Source organism: Nicotiana tomentosiformis, chromosome 6 (genome assembly GCF_000390325.3).
Source record: "Nicotiana tomentosiformis chromosome 6, ASM39032v3, whole genome shotgun sequence".
NCBI classification, from domain to species: domain Eukaryota; kingdom Viridiplantae; phylum Streptophyta; class Magnoliopsida; order Solanales; family Solanaceae; genus Nicotiana; species Nicotiana tomentosiformis.
Genome location: NC_090817.1, coordinates 125,382,208 through 125,399,997, shown reverse-complemented (window position 1 = coordinate 125,399,997; position 17,790 = coordinate 125,382,208). Strand labels below are relative to the sequence as shown.

The 17,790-nt window shown below is 35.7% G+C and overlaps 2 protein-coding genes across 2 annotated transcripts; both read right to left on the bottom strand.

The window, feature by feature from the left end:
* Positions 1-8,707: 8,707 nt before the first annotated feature.
* Positions 8,708-10,478, bottom strand: LOC104089750 (phytolongin Phyl1.1-like). Its single transcript, XM_018768650.3, has 2 exons — positions 10,181-10,478; positions 8,708-10,026 (listed from the first exon to the last, which is right to left on the bottom strand). The coding sequence occupies exon 2, from the start codon at positions 10,013-10,015 to the stop codon at positions 9,299-9,301; it is 717 nt and encodes a 238-aa protein (XP_018624166.1). The 5' UTR covers positions 10,016-10,026; positions 10,181-10,478; the 3' UTR covers positions 8,708-9,298.
* Positions 10,479-11,392: 914 nt separating this feature from the next.
* LOC104089751 (RING-H2 finger protein ATL58-like) lies at positions 11,393-15,736 on the bottom strand. The gene is made up of 3 exons (XM_009594720.4): positions 15,195-15,736; positions 15,010-15,092; positions 11,393-12,309 (listed from the first exon to the last, which is right to left on the bottom strand). Exons 1-3 carry the CDS (start codon positions 15,468-15,470, stop codon positions 11,910-11,912), a joined length of 759 nt encoding a protein of 252 aa, XP_009593015.1. The 5' UTR covers positions 15,471-15,736; the 3' UTR covers positions 11,393-11,909.
* Between the last annotated feature and the right edge of the window lie 2,054 nt (positions 15,737-17,790).

Genomic DNA, 17,790 nt, shown 5'->3' with positions numbered 1-17,790 from the left:
ATGCAGCAAAATCGACCCCATTGGTCTCCACTATACCCATGTTTCGTAGGACCTCGTGACAGCTGTCAAGATACTCCTGGGGATACTCTGAAGGAGCACCATTGAAGTGAACAGGAAAGGGCTTGATAAACCTGTCCAATCTCCATAAAGCCTCAGAAGACATAGCTGGCCCATCTCCGACCTGTGCCGCAATAACCGGCTGAACTAATCCGACTGGCTGAGCTGCTGGAGCATGATACTGGGGAGCCATCTGCTCCGGAGTGGGAGTGGTGGGAGTCTGTGCTCCTCCTCCAGCCTGAGAGACTGCTGGTGCCATGGGAAATGCGCCAGTCTGGGCCACACTCTCCATAAGGCCCACCAAACAGACCAAAGCGTCCTGAAGTACTGGGGTGGCAATGAACCCCTCTGGAACCTGAGCTGGTCTGGTAGGAACAGTCTGGGCTGGAACCTCCTCGTCAAACTCTATCTGAGGCTCCACTGTTGGGGCTGCTGCTCGGGCTCTAGGCTGACCCCTGCCCCTGCCTCGGCCTCTGGCACGGCCTCGACCTCGACCTCTGCCCCACGTAGGAGCTGCCACTGGAGGCTCTGGTTGATGTTCAGCTGAGGAACCGGTACGTGTTCTCGCCATCTGCGAGAGAATAAGAGTAGAAGAGTTCAATTAGTATTAAGAAAGCAAAATCGCATGACAGAGAAGAATAGAAGTGAAACTTGTCCCTAAATTTCATAGCCTCTGGAAGATAAGCACAAACGTCTCCGTACCGATCCTCCAGACTATACTAAGCTTGCTCGTGAATCGTGAGACCTAGGCAACCTAGGGCTCTGATACCAACTGTCACCACCCGAAATTTCCCACCGATGGGACCGTGATGGCGCCTAACATTTCACCTACTAGGCAAGCCAACGTTATAGAATCATTAAACTAATTCCTTATTTCCATTCAGTAAATAACAATAATTAACTAAGATGAAATATAATAAGTGCGGAATATTATAAAACTGTATTAATTACTACCACCCGGATCTGGAGTCACAATTCACGAGCATTCTAGAATTTACTATAAGTAATAGTCTGAAAGAAATACAACTGTCTGAATGAAAGGAAACAGTAGGACATAAAAGATAGACGGGGACTTCAAGGTCTGTGAATGCCGACAGATCTACCTTGAGTCTCCGGACAGCGGACCAATAGCAAATTCTCGATCAACCTGAGTCAGTACCAAAATCTGCACAGAAAGTGCAGAATGCAGCATCAGTACAACCGACCCCATGTACTGGTAAGTGTCGAGCCTAACCTCGGCGAAGTAGTGACGAGGCTAGGACAAGACACCTACATATAACCTGAACAGTATAATCATGCTAGTGGCAACAATAGTAAATAAAGAAATAATGCAGAAATAATGGGAAGGGGACATACAGTGGGGAAAATACAATATAAAGAGTGAGAATAATGAAAAGACAGAATTAAACCGAAAATTCTTAAACGAATTGAGCAAATAAAACGGCAAAGGAAAACTGCACGGCATCAACCTTCGTGCTTTTACTCTCAACCTCACCAAATAAATAAATAGAATGGCATGGCATCATCCTTCGTGCTTTTACTCTCAACCTCACCAAATAAATAAATAGAACGGCACGGCATCACCCTTCGTGCATTAAACCTCTCATAATATACACGGCATCACCCTTCGTGCTTTACACTCTTCCTCACAATATAAATAATGCATGCACGGCATCACCCTTCGTGTTTTACACTCCTCCTCACAAATCACAGAATCAATAACACAAAGAAACCAGTATTTTATCCATAATCAATAGCACAATGTAACCTCAACCTTGAATCAATATTCAAAAGTTACCAAATCTCAGTGAAACCATATATAAGTCACCCAACATTTCAAATGACCCGCTAAGCATGGATATTAGAATTTAAGGCTACAAAATAGACAAAAATAGAATTTCACTCGCATGCTATCACTCGACAACGACACATAGATGCTCGTCACCTCACCTATACATCGTATTTAACAACCAAACACGTAGCAAATAAACACATAATACTTAATCCCTCAATCCAAAGTTAGACACGACACTTACCTTGTTCCGAAGGCCACTTAATTCTCAATCACAGTTTTTTCTTTGGAATTCACCTCCAAACAACTCTTATCTATTCAAAAATGAGTCAATAATATCAAATATTGCTAAAGGAATCAATTATGTTTCATAAATTAAATTTCCCAAATTTTTCTCCAAAAAGTCAAAAAATCAACCTCGGGCCCGCTTGGTCAAAACCCGAGATTGGGACCAAAATCCTTTTACCCATTCACCCCCGAGCCCGAATATGTAAATAGTTTTGGAATCCGACCTCAAATTAGGGTCTAAATCCTCAAATTTCCGAAATCCCTAGTTTCTACCCTAACCCCTAATTCTACCATGAAAACTCTAGATTTTAGGTTGATAATTCATAAAATGTAATGGGTAATTGAAAGAAAATGGTTTAGAATCACTTACCAAAACTTTGGGGAAGAAATGGCTCTTGAAAAATTGCCTCTCACCGTTTGGTTTTTGAGAAAAATAAATTTTCGGCTAAATCCCGTATTTGGATTCTGTTAAGTGCTGGGCGACAGTGTTCATCGCGTTCGCGAGAGCACTGTAGCGTTCGCGAAGAGTATAGGCTGCCAAGCCTTCGCGTTCGCAAGACAGTGTTCGCGTTCGCGTAGGCTACCCCCCCCCCCCTGGCCTTCGCGTTCGCGAGACGTTGCTCGCGTTCGCGATGAAGGAACGATCGACTCTCCCCCAGGTGTGCCTAACACTACGCGTTCGCGACGAGCTGGTCGCGTTCGCGACCAAGCCTTCGCGTTCGCATAGAAGAAAACTTCAGCTGCCCAGTTTACTCTTCGCGTTCACGAGAGTACCTTCGCAAACGCGAAGAAGGACATGCCAGAACACCTGCTGCAGCAAAATACCAGATTTTCAAAGTCCAAAACATCTTGTGGCCTATCCGAAACTCACCCGATCCCTCGGGGTTCCAAACCAAACATGCACACAAGTCTAAAAACATCATACGAACTTGCTCGCGTGATCAAATCGCCAAAACTACACCTAGAACTACGAATTTAGCACCAAATCAAATGGAATTCTCAAGAACACTTTAAAATTTCTATTTTCTCGACTGACATACGAATCACGTCAAATCAACTCCGTTTCTCACCAAATTTCACAGACAAGTCTTAAATATCATAATGAACATGTATCGGGCTCCGGAACTAAAATACGGACCCGATACTCACAATGCCAAACATCAATCAATTCTTAAAGATAATTAATTTTTAGACTTTTAATATTTATCAAAAATTTATAACTCAAGCTAGAGACCTCCGAATTAGATTCCGGGAATACGCCCAGGTCCCATAATTCGATACGGACCCACTGGGACTGTCAAAATATGGATCCGGGCCCGTTTACCAAAAATATTGACCGAAGTCAACTAAAATCAACTTTTAAGGCAAAAATTCTTATTTTCATTAGTTTTCAACATAAAAGCTTTCCGGAAACATGTCCGGACTGTACACGCAAATCGAGGAGGGTAAAAATGAGATTTTTAAGACTTAAGAGCGCAGATTCAAGTTCCAAAACATAAGATGACCTTTTGGGTCATCACAATCCTAATCATTTAATTAGACGTGAGTAGTCTCTGATACCAATTGTTGGATTATATATCGCAGCGAAAGCAATTACAGTATCATATTCACGTGTGAATTAAACAATTAGCATATACGGAGATTATTCGAGTTACCTCTTGAAGCGTGAACAAAGCAAATCAATATCCGTCTCCAGTTCCAGAGTTGCAAGACCTCAGCAAACTTCCACAGTCTTCTACCGTGTTACCCAAATAATATCCGAAAAGAGAGAATTTCGGGTGGGCAAAATTCAAGGAAGAAAAATGTGTGTCTTTCCAGTGCTAAAAACGGCCAGCTATATCCCATGTATATATAACTACATTTTTAGGTTAAAACCATTTTCCAAAACCTGTTAGGTTTTCTTTTTCCACTAAAGAAAGGTTTCCTTTATTTCCTATTATTCAGGCACAGTAGGGACCACAGAATTTAATTAACAAGGCTTCCTATTATGGAATTAATTTCAAAATTTTTGAAATTAATTTCCACCATAATAAATTACGAATTATTCCACTAAAAATTCGTAATTGCACTCCTTAGTTCAATTTCGAAATTCTTCCATAAAACCTTATTTAACTCCACATGTTAAGATTCAGATACTAACCAATCAAATTAAATTACTGACAATTTAATTTATTGATTACTTCCTTTAGACTTTTGCTTAACTTATTTCATGTGTCGGATACAAAATCTATCGGGCGGGTTTACACATGAAAACTTATAAGCTTTCATAAAGGAGTATCATCAATCTCAAAAACTGAGACATGGATTCCATCAACTAATTATTAATTGGCCAATGTATATCATTATTGTCCAATTTACCAGGCTTATTGACTCACGAAAGAATCTCGCCTTTTAATAAATCAAAACAATAAATGACATACACAACTAATAATAATTATATTAAGATTAAGAGTTAAGTACATTGAATGGACTAGAGAAATTATATTATTAAGTGAGTATAAAATACTTATCTCTACTTGATCTATTCAATACATACAAAATGTACTAGCACAAGAAGTTGGAATTAGACCATTCCCATAATCAAGATAAATTACTTTTAATCTTGTGCTACAACCATTCCGATGGTTTGTCTAATTCCATCATTAGATTGTGAACATAAACTTTATGACTTATAAGAACTGATGATTTAAGCTTCCGTGTATAAGCTAAACTCTATACACTAAATCATCTACTATATAAGCAACGATTTAAAATAAAACTTTATTGAATTTAATAAGTAAATAAATAATTATTCCATAAAGAATATTATAACAATATGTATGGTTTATAGTATATCCTAACAGAAGGCACAGGCAGAGTCTTTCACCAAAGAAACAACAAGACAATGAGTCAAGCAACATAGCAATAAATGAAGACAAAAGGAAGAATGACAACAATCCAAAAGATGGGAAGGGATCAACAGCTCATAAGGACATAACAAAGTAGGATAATGAGAGAAAGTTGAAGGAGGTGATACCAGAAAAAGTGCCTGCCTGGGTAACTCCTTTAAACACAACCAGATACCAGCCAAAAAAGAGCTTGCAAGTGGAGGAGGCTAATACTTTTCAAGTGCTAGATAGACCCAAAACTAGTGGAAGAGGGCAAAGCAAGCAAATCAGAAATGAGGGAGGCCATTTAAAACCTCCCTCGGGAAATGGATAGTATCATGTGCTGGAACACTAGAGGGATCAATGGCCCTAATGAGCAAAGGGAAGTAAAGATCCTTTGCAATAAAGAATCAGTAGGTATGGTTGGACTAGTAGAAACAAAAATAAAGGTGTGTAGAAAAGAAAAGATGGCCAATGCTATGTTTCCTGGATGGAGTTATGTTACTAATTTGAATTTCATTATAATGGTAGAATTTGGTTGACTTGGCGACCAGATTAAAACAACTTCTGTCATACCCCACACTTTATTCAAGACAAGGTTTCACGGAGCTGGGAAAATATGATTTTTTGCATGCCTCCAAGCGCTATCCTGATGATGTTAGAAGTTAAACTACATATATTAAAGTTGCGTTTCAATATTTTAGTACCATTTGCTGATCATGAATCTTTTAAAGATTTACGTACAGATAATAATTATGTAGCACGCATGTGTATGTTTTACTGCTAGCACGCACAAGTCTTTTTGTGTTTCTCCAACATTCGATTGATTACTGATTAAATTACCTTCGGTTTTCAAATCACAGTGGTTCCTTTTTTAAAACTTTATAGTTTAATTTCTGTTTTACTCAAAGATTTTATCTTCTTTTGCAGTCATTCTGTTGTTCTTCCCTTATATAATAGAGGACAGAACACGTGACATAACAATTGACTTTCAGTTTTAGCAACTTTTTGAACTCTCAGGACGAAGGCTATTATTCTTTGATTTTTCAGTAAAGTGACTCTCTTTGGTTCTTTTTTATATACTATAGGTTACCCATTAAGAAAATCAATGATAGCATAATTTTAATTGGTATTTGATTAAATTATTCCTTTATTTTCTTTAATGAATAGTTCATGAGCATATTGCCTTCTTAGAATAGGAAGGGTGGAATTGGAAGGAAAAAAAAATGAGACAATTTTTTTTGGCTAAAACGATAGATAGAAAGGAGCGAAAAGAGTGCTAAACTTAAAAGCGTGTATATTTTTTTCATGTAAAGCAAGTGATGAGATTCATTATTGACAAAACAGTTACAAAATTATGTCATTTGGGCTTTGGTCTAACTCTCCCCCATCCCCCACCCCCCAAAAACAACTCAAATAGTTGTCCATCCAACAACTTACACTAAAAATAGCCGAGGAATGTATAATATTATAATCAACGTATAATCCATGTATCTGGCTAGAAAAAGTAAACAATAAATATGGCCGGCTATTTGTGTAAATATCCCAAGTGTCCCTTGTTTCATTAATTATCTCATGGGGCAAGTGTACAGATAGTCATTTTCAGAGATGCTATTTAGACATTAGCCATAACATATTTTGTGCTAAAATTTTAAACTAAAAATCTTAACTTCAGGGCAACTCAGGACATTTTTGTCCTGAAAAATTAACCTAAAAAATTGAAATTCACGACGCACTGGCTAATTTCTAAATATCAGTCCTTTAGAGTGGCTACCTGATGTCAATTCTACTTGTCTCATCCATATTCCAAGAGAAGTTACATTCAACCTGCTATATTATTGAAGTAGAAAATTCACAATATATAACCTTTTTCAATATTTCATTCAAGCAAATGAAGATGTTTTAGAGGAGAGAAATAACCCTATGAGCGTTAATTTTTATTTTATAGTCGACCAAATCATATTTCTTTCAGAAAATCCTGTACGACACTAAAAATAAATAATATGCTAAAAGAAACTACCCAAAATATGCTAAAAGAAAGTTCAATAAGTAAACAAAGTTGTGCTTGTTTAATCTGCGGTTTTACGCCTCTTGACTAACAAAAAGACTTTTGCGCCAAAAGTTGGCTTTCTTCTTCAGTTTGGACACTTTTAGTTGAGCATTGCAAACAGAAAACCTGTTGCCTGGGCAGTGAACTATTTTAAGAGGCCACATTTCCTCACATTTGTGACTTGTTTTTCTTTGAAAATTTAACAATCTCTTATGAAAATGCTTGTGTTACTATAGTCCATTGACCATTAACACACTGCCAATAACCATTTCAGTATTATAATTCCTGCATAACTAATGCATACACTAATGCATTTTATTCATGCGCTATTTTCATTTTGGCCTCACAAATAGCAGAAGGAGACATTGCTATATTCTTCATTCCTCCCCTCTGTACTTTTATCATTAGTCAGAAAATGGAGCAGAGAAGGATATCTACCTCTCAGAATAATCAAAGGAGTAAAATGATTCAAGCAAAACTCACAGCCTGATTCTTCTATAGCTTAAGAAGGGGTATTTCAGTTTGATATCAAAACAGTGTTGCAACAGTCTAACAGAAATAACAGGCAAAAAAGCTGAATGGGAAATCAGAAATTATTGAAATAGGATCCAGCAACTTCAACAACAACCACTACAACATACCCAGTATAATCTCACAAGTGGGGTTTGGGGAGAATAGTGTGTACGCAGCCTTACCCCTGTATCCGATAGACCGATCCAAATCTTACATATATGCATCTAACTGTGACGGAATCTCAAGGAACTTGATGAAAATTCTCATCCATCTAAGATTAATGCCCCCGAGATTTTTGGGAGGGACAGGACAAGAAAGATTACCTAAGTCTTGTGGACTCTCTGCTGATATAGTAATTTCAAAAGATGAGTAGTATTCATGTCTGCATTTATGCCTTTTCTACCAACAAAATATAGGTGCAAGTTTTTTCTAATGAAACAGGTAAAATCAAGTCCAAGAAGTCACCTCCACAGTAAACATTACTCACATATATTCTGAAGGGGGTGGGTGATTGAAATTCTTTGGGAAGTTCCTTTTCAACCCAATAAAAACAGTCAAACTAATGAACAAAAGAATATCAAATACTAGCATGAAGCTGCCCTTTTCTGTTTATTAAAACAGCTAATTGAAGCTTGATAAACCCCTTTCTTCATTAGTCTGCCATCTTCTTGTAGTCATTGGCTCTTATACACATGATTTTCAGTAACTTTACTCCCTCTTTCCCACTATAAGTACAGTGGCTGATTAACGAGACAATACTTGTATAAGAGTAAAAGTAAATGTAAAGTACTAGCAGTAGTTAATAAATTAGTAAGACTAGGAAAAGGTGTAATAATATCTCCTTTAGTTGTCTATATTTGAATTTTTCAAATGAAATAAATTCTTGAAGAAGATTGAGTTAATTACTGAATATTACTATCAGGAAAGTGTGTCATACATTCTGGGTGGAGGAGTATCATTCAATTCTTAAGATGTTCCTCAAACCACTTCTCCAGCAAAGTAAAGGGATACGGCCTACAGCCCCTCAGCCCCACCTAAAATTTGGCAATTACCCTTCAAGAATATAAGATATAAAGTAAGACACTCAGAGTAGAAACAGAATGACATTTTACTAAGTCTCTGTTTATTATGCTCAAGAGGTCATAAGAAATGCTATAGGATATAGCAGACTTATTATCGATGGGGAAGAAACATAGAAAGTAGCAAAAATATCTTTAGGGGTGTGTAACCAGGCATTTGTATATACATGTGATGCAATGGAAACGAAAAAACTGCAACTACTACTACTATGCCTCAACCTCAAACAAGTCGGGATAGGCTCCACATTGCTCCAATTAGACCCATCTCAATCCAAATAGAAAAGAAAAGAACACTTAAAATATTTAAATGAAGCACTCATATGGCAGTTAGAAGGAGTAACGGTGAAGCTGCAACTAACTTGGACAATAATAGACAAACAAGAACCTCACATCGCTTGTAATCTACTGCATCCCCCACTCTGTCCATCCAAAGTAATTCCTGTACAACATGAGTTTTTAACTATACTTTGATGAAACTTGTAGTTGATATAAGTGTAAAAAAACTGCTTGATCTGTTAATTTCATTATCCATTTTCTTCGAAAATGCTTATCGTGATGTAACACTGTGCTGAAGTACTTCAAAAAGTTCGAGCAATGACCTCCTTGGCTCCAAGCATTCAGAGAAGATAGGGTTTCTATCAGCAGCACAACTTTAGTGAAGGCACTTTGTACCTTCACAAATAACTAACCAAATCACAAACAACACAAGACATACCACAACATCAATTGCAAGGACAATGCGTACGTGGCGACACCACCTCCTTTGAAAGTTTTGAGATCTTGATATGGTCCTTACCAAGCTCAACTCTTTCTGTGACGTAATTGGAGAAACTACTGAATCAATAACTTGCTCTGTAGATTTTTGTTGCTCCTCCAACTCAGTATCTCTAATAGCAATTGCATAATCCTTCTTTTTCTTCTTTTCTTGTCTACTAGGCTTGCCCAATAACAACACTTTTGTTGAAGCACTACCCTCAATTTCCCCATTGACATTTCGACATGGTAAAATAACAGGAATTGATTTTTCTTGTAAACAAATTGAGTTTAGATTAGACATAGTCCAACAAGAACCCATGTTAGCCAATTTTCTAAATTCATCCTTCAATTGTTCAAGAAACTTTAAAACTTCAGCATGACCAAGACCCTCATCTACAATAGCAAAGTACACATACTCATCAACTTCTATCAAAAACCCAAAAGTCTTTTTAGCCATGGTCTGAAAATACCATTTATGGAAAGGAGGAATTCTTTCTAAGCACAATGCAGCCAAGTTCTCAATCTCAAGATCTTCACCATTATTATATGCATAAAGAAGTTGACCACCTTTAGATACTGAGCAGTAGTAAACAGTTTTTTGGATTGAACCCATCTTCTAGTAAACTAAATATCACAGGAAAATTAGCTAGCTAGTCACTGTTGACCACTAAAGGCTGAGCTCAAAGTGAAATCAAATTGCAAATTTTGAAGAAAGCCAAAAAAGCTTAGATCCTTAAGTAATCAAGATTGAGATGTATGGTTGTACTGTGAGACTTACCTGAGGAAGTTTATTCCCACATGAAAAGTTCCAATCTTGGAGAAAAAACCAAACTAGTAAAGTACAGAAAGTTTCCTGGTCAATCAGGAAAACAGAAGAAACAATTTAAGATGTGTGGTGTACTGTCACTCTGTCAGATTTACCTGAGGAAGCAGAGAGAGAAATGGGGCCAAGTCAACTGGACTGTACTGGAGTAGTATTTATTTCACATTTACAAGAATTGGTCAAACCAAATACTACAATTGAAAACTGATGCTCCTAATTACTGAGGCTTGCTAATTTCTGTCCAAGTTAAAAATGAGTCCTTGCCTGTTTGAAAAATGGAAGATATATAAATTTGCCCTACACTATAGAAAATTGTCTAACTATTCCATCTGTTAGAAGTTTACAATAAAAAGCCCATTCTGTTGCAAAAACAAACCTGTTAGAAGTTGACAATAAGTAACCTCGCTGTTATCTTTTTGTATTATATTGGACCATTTTGTTTGCTTAGTTGAAAAATAAGGACAAATATAATACAAAAAGGTTACAAAGAGGTAACTTTTTTTGCCAACTTCTAGCGGAGGGTATAGTTTAGTAATATTACAGGAGTAGTGTTTACTGTTTAGGGGCAAAAAGGGCCTTTTCCCTTTGAAAATTGTTACACCAAAATACTTTAAGTTTTATATTACAGTATAAGGGAATCATAGCACTTTTATAGGTACTCAAACTCAACTAGGAATAAGTAGAAGCTAAGTCCAAAGAAGTTATGTAAATCTTAACAAATCAAGGACCCCTAATTTTGTTGCAATTTTCACGTTTTGCTTCTAATTAGTAGAAATTTTTGTTATGATGTGGTTGGTTTCAGAAGTTGATAAAATTTGTACAAAGCAAGTCATGACTTTCCAGTGCAAGCAGATATAGAATTGTCGAGACTTAAGATGAGCGCTTCTCAAGATAACTAATAAATCTCAAACCAATCAAGTCTGTTTTACTTCTAATTTAGTTGATATTGATAGTATGACTTCATTATGCTCTACTTGAATCCGTTTCATTTCATGCAATGCGTGTAGGGAATGCATCATATTTCAACTATTTGTATTATTGCAACCTCATACTTAATAAGTTTCTGCCAACTTGAAACTGACTATGGATATAACTCATATATGCAGTGCAGAGCTCGTAAGATTATCAGTCATGACAATTGACAACTACCAGAGTGCCAGAGAAATATAAACGCCTGAGACACAATATAGTATTACGACGATACATCATCCAATTTCTTCCTGAAAATACATAATACATCATCCAATTTCTTCCTGAAAATACATAACTAAAGTAAAGAAAAAGAAAGAAAGAAAGAAAAAACAGGCTTCAATTATCACTCAGGAATGTTAAATGGTACAAATCTGCAGATATTTCATCATTCCATAGGCTTGCAGTGAAGACTTTTGCTTGCTTCAGCTTCTTCTTATCCCAGACAGTAATATGATGCAAACCTCTTATGGAGATATATGGAGCTGTTTGCCTCTCATTTCCTGATAAAAGTTGAAACTTGAGGAGCATGGTAATGAATTCTGAGATCTAAACAAAACTGGACTATCTTTGGAATCCTAACAAAAGGGGCAAACTTATGCTGTCATATATATCCTGCACCGTCTCATCCCTATTGTCTCCTAACACACATCAAGCAGCGTGGCTAATATTTATCTTCCCTAACTTACAAACATCAAACTGAATCAGATCTCCCCTATAAAGCGACATTACTTTCTTTTCTCGAGTCCATGACATTGTCAACATTAAGACTATCGCCATCTTCTTCATTAGACGATCTTTCTTCTGTTTCTTCTCTGGTTTCTGGTTTTGGATTTGATTGGCCTATTTGAGGTCCCTCAGAACATTCAGAGTTTCTTTGATGAGATGTTTCATCAGCATCTTGTTCACTTGAACTTGTCTCAGTAGTTTCTGCTCTATCAGGCGTTTCTTCAGTGTTAGCTTTCGTTGGAGTAAGGATAGATTGGCGGCAGAGGGGGCAGGTGTTATGAGTGACTAGCCAGTGGTCAATGCAATCCATGTGAAATGTGTGCCCACAAGCAGGTATCTGTTGAAGCTTATCCTCTGCTTCGTAATCCCCTAAGCACACTGAACATCTGTCCAAGGAAAGATCAAACTTCATCAGAAAACAATGTTTAAATATTGAGTTATGTCTCTACGAAACCTTTTGTTTTCTTCAAAGAATCGGTTGCAAACTAAAATAGAAAAAAAGAAAGTTAAAACTAAGAGACTTTGCAAATTGATGGTTTAAAGACGAATCCCTCAAAGAATTTTTTTCACAAAGATCGTCAAACTGAAACTTCTACATAGTTAATAAATAAAGAGCTATTTTCTATTCTCTCCAACATGGAATTGAATATTGAGGAATTTTCAGAAACTACTATTGTTTAGTGGCTATTAAATTCCTATAGCTAACATATACATAATTACTTCCTATAGCTACTATTCAGTTGTTACGGTAGTGTATTCACATGTATTTGCGCTGTTGTATTCATGAATACAGCAGCAAAAAGCGCATAAAATCAGGGCAGTCCAGCTGTACGCACATGTATTCACATGTATTCGCGTCATGTATTCATGAATACAACAGTAAAAAGCGCCTAAAATCAGGGCAGTTCAGCTGTACGCGCATGTATTCACATGTATTCGCGTTGCTGTATTCATGAATACAGCAGTAAAAAAGAGCTACGCGCATGTATTCACATGTATTCGCACCATGTATTCATGAATACAACAGCAAAAAGCGCATAAAATCAGGGCAGTCCAACTGTACGCGCATGTATTCACATGTATTCGCGCTGCTGTATTCATGAATACAGTTGTCACATGTATTCGCGCTGCTGTATTCATGAATACAGTTGTACGCGCATGTATTCACATGTATTCGCGCCATGTATTCATGAATACAGTAACGGCAATTCCTTAAAAGTGGGTATGTATAGCTGTCTAAGAGAGAGGAAAAATATAAATAGCGTATTTCATGCCTCAATGGTAGTATATACCATAAAATACTTATTTTGCTATAAAATATAAAAGGTAGCTATAGAAACTAAAATTTTAAAATGATTTTGATTTATAATAAATAGGGTGTATACCTTTGTTATAGAAGGTAAAATTTCCTTAAATATTCATAACGGAAAAGGCCTAAAAATGCCACTCAACTAACATAAATGGCTTTTTAACGGATGGCATAGATAGGCCATTTCTGTTAGTTGAGTGGCATTTTTAGGCCTTTTCCGTATTCATAATAACAAAAGCAAATGGTGTTGCATTTCCCAGCAACAATTGCTACAGAAACCACCATCAGAATTGTAGTACTAAAGTTGTGAGAATATCTTGGTTTTAAGATAAAAAATGAAATTAGCTGCAAGTACAAGAACATGAAGGTAGAACAAACAAATGTCTAGGACCAAAACTCCGCAATATCAAAGGCTATTCATGACTGTGAGGACCAGTTAAATATTTTCACACGTTTTCAGCCATCACAAGATCCACATATCATTGTTCGTGGTGTGTAACATTAAGAGGCACCTTTTCAGAATATGACAAATTTGCTGCCAGTTCTGCAAAGTTTACTGAAATCAATAATTATTGATGGGATATATTTATGCTAGCATAATTCTTTATGGTACTTTCTTTCCAAATACACCTTCAAAGCAGGCAAGTGACTCAGTAGCTGGTCGACTAATTCAGTGTAAGAATAACAATAGCTCTAGAAGTCGGAGAAATTTGCTAGATATCTTTGAAATTATGTTTGGATACATATGTCATGTTTTCATCTATCCAGAAAGTGTGAAGTTTCATTCATATCTCAAGATTACATTCTGTATTTTCGCGTCTGCAGATGTATCTAATATTGCTACCAAAATTACTCCAAATGCATTTACATGAACTTGTAACTTTTTTCCAGACTAATGAACTGTAAGATATTTAGATTGAGCAAATGTTGTAACATGGTAGCTCAATGCTCTGACAGAATTTGAATAGGTATTTTCACTCAGACAATAAACTACTTGGAGATGCCACAAAGGTAAAGAACTTGACATAGCTCACTTCTCACACAAGAGAGAGCAAATTAAAGAGGCGTTCATTGTAAGATGTAGTGATTTCATTTGGCATCTACTATAATTCCAGACTCCGACATTTATTTGATTTTCTATGGTATGCACCATTATCTCCCTTTATCCTACCTACCCACTCGTTGCACTATCAACTTGTACAATATGTTATGATTTGTAATTCTCAACCGGCTACATCTTGGAGATATAACAGTCTGTTAGAAGATTTACAACAAACCATTGACTTATTTGTAATTGTATCGCCTATACTGCACTCCGCTCCTGCACCCAAACAAGTTACATAACGACTACTTCCCTCCCATGACCGAAAGAAAAAAGCCTATATTTCTAAACAATTAAAGGCTAAATTCGTTAAATATGTATAAACTATTATAATATCAAATATCTTAAAATTGTTGTTCTACAATCCATAACCCATAAAGTTAAAATTCTGGCTCTGCCTTTAATTGCATTACGTACTTTTGCGTGGGGAGGGGGCAGAGCCCTATTTAGCCATCTCTTCACATCAGGTTCAATTGAACCTCCTACTGTCGGCTTGGACCATGTATACATATGCAATACAAATAGACATAAAAATGTACATAGACGATAAACTGCAATCCTCTAAACATATTACTTCAAATTTTAGATCTGCTGGTTGGAAGTCTGTACTTAAAAAAATACTAGCCAATACTAATATAATTTACATACAAAAATGTAAGGCAGACAGAAACTTACTGAGTGTCAATGACAGAGAAACTTTCCTTGAACACAATAATAGGCAGCATTTCCCTCACCTCCTTCTTCAATCCCAATTCACACTGGTAAAATACAACCAGAATAAAAAAAGATTAAAAAAAATAAGATTTAATCTTAACTAAGAAAAATAAAAAATTACACACAAAAATTGTTCCTTTACATACCTGTGACAGTTCATCTGGTTCAGTAGCAGAGTGCAATGTGGAAGTCCTCATTCGCAGAGAGGACCAATCGACTCTCTGACGACGAAGATAAAATAAGTAGAATAACAATAATAAGATAAAAACAAAGAAAATAGGGATTGAAAAGATGAAAGCTTGATAAAGCTTCAATTGAGCTAAAGCTTCAGAGCAACAATTAGAAGATGCATTATTATTATTATTACTAGTAATTCCACTGCTTTCTTGTAGATCTGGGTACCCTTTTCCAGCAACAGACATTACTGAAAATGCTTCAATGGTAGTCAAATGTGACTAAATTTCACACTTAAATGGGAATTTTAGGAACACCCAGATGGAAAAATGGAACCAAAATGCAGTTTCACTAGAATCAAGAAACAGCCAATTTTAGACAAGAGAAGGTAAAGAATAAATGGCAAAGAAAAAGATGGATGAGAAAAAAAAAGGTTAGCAGGCTAATATATATAGTAATGGAGGGGGACATGTGATGGTTTGAACAATTGGATAGAAGATTTGAGCAGTTAAACAGAAAAGGTGAAAACTCATTCCTACTTAAATGCAATAAAATCTGGATTTTGGAACAAGACTACTTCTTAGCTAACTTCTGCTGACTGGATGGGGCCCTACATACATGACAAAAATAAGGTTTTTTCCTCCGTAAATTTAGTTTGTTGGTCCCGAGACATAAAAACCCGAAAAACCAAACCAAATCGACATAAAAAATCGATATTTTTAAGTTTGGTTTGGTTTTGGTTTAAATTTTAAAAACCGATCAAATTTGGTTTGGTTTTGGTTTTAACAAAAAAAAAAACCGAACCAAACCGACTATAAAAGTAGCTATTTAAATTTATTATTACACATATATATATGTATATTTTATATAAAGTTTCTAAAATTTTATGGTACATATTAGTTATTTGTATTTTTAGTCTAGTTCTTTGCTATTATAATAATACAATTCTTTGCCTTCTAGTTTGATTGATAGTTTTCTTTTATTAAGTACAAGAATTTATTTCATGTTAAGAATAATTAATTTTTAATTGAGTACTTAAGTTATTCATCACTATTTGAGTCAATTATCATCAATATATCTTGGTAAATGATAGATTTCTCAAATAGCAATTGGTTTGATAGCGTTACGTTGAAAATGTACTCGTCGGAATATGCGTTTGGTAGTGTATGTCTCATATTTAAGAAAAAACCGACAAAAAACTGAAAAACAGAAAAACCGACAAAAATCGAATCGATAAAAACCGACTTAATTGGTTTGGTTTGGTTCCAATATTTGAAAAATCGACTTACTTGGTTTGGTTTCTTTTTAGGAAAAAACCGACCCAAACCGAACCATGAACACCCCTAGTCCGATTGAAGGTTATCTTAACCATCAAAATTTGGGGTAGAATGATAAATATATTTTTATTCTTAATTAGAGATTTGTGTTCGACTTTTGAAAATGAATTCGAAAATCATTAATTTATTCCTAGTTAAAAATTTTCGATGTGAATCAAGATTAGTTGCTCATAAAACGTGTACCGAACATGAAGTGAATAAAAAAGTGAGGATATTTTGTAGGCGTTTGGACATAAAAATTATAATTTTTAAAAAATAATAGTATTTGGAGTAAAGTTGAAAAATAATATTTGGAATTTGAAACTATGTTTGGACATACATTTCACTTGAAAAAATAATGCAGTTTTGTGAGTGGGAAAATAAGTTTTTCTCATTTTCGAAAAATTTCAAAAACTTGCAAAATTTTATGGACAAACACATTATTAAAAATAATATTTTAAAAAGGAAAGATATTTTACGGATAAACGTGGTCTTAGTAAGAGGGAAGTGCACAGTTAGCCACTAATTAGAGTTGTCTTTACTCTTTAGTCATTGTTTAAAATGTATTTACTCTTTAGCCAGTGCCTAATAAATTTTTATCCGTCCGGACGAAAATACCCTTGTGCTAGACATGGATGATGTGTAAATATTAAGAACATGGTGTCCTTAACTTCATGAATATTGTGTAAATATTAAGGACAAAGTGTCATGTATTTGCACCTTTCGTTGTTAAACTTCAGGACATCATGTCCTTAACTTCATATGTGCAGTGTAAATGTTAAGTACATGGCGACCTTAACTTTATGTGTGCAACGTAAATGTTAAGAAAATAATATGCTTAACTTGTATTTGTACCTTCTGTTGTTAAACTTTAGGACCTAATGTCCTTAACTTTATATGTGCAGTGTAAATATTAAGGATATGGTGTCTTTAACCTCATGTGTGCAGTGTAAATGTTAAGGACATAGTGTTCTTAACTTTATGAGTGTTGTGTAAATATTAAGGATACGGTGTCTTTAACTTCATGAATGTTGTGTAAATATTAAGGACAAAGTGTCTCATATTTGCACCTTCCGTTGTTAAACTTTGGGACATCATGTTCTTAACTTCATATGTGCAGTATAGATGTTAAAGACATTATGTCCTTAATTTCATGTGTGCAGTGTAAATGTTAAGGACATCATGTCCTTAATATTTACACAACACTCATGAAGAAAGGGTAAAAATATTTTTTCGTATTAATTTTAATAAA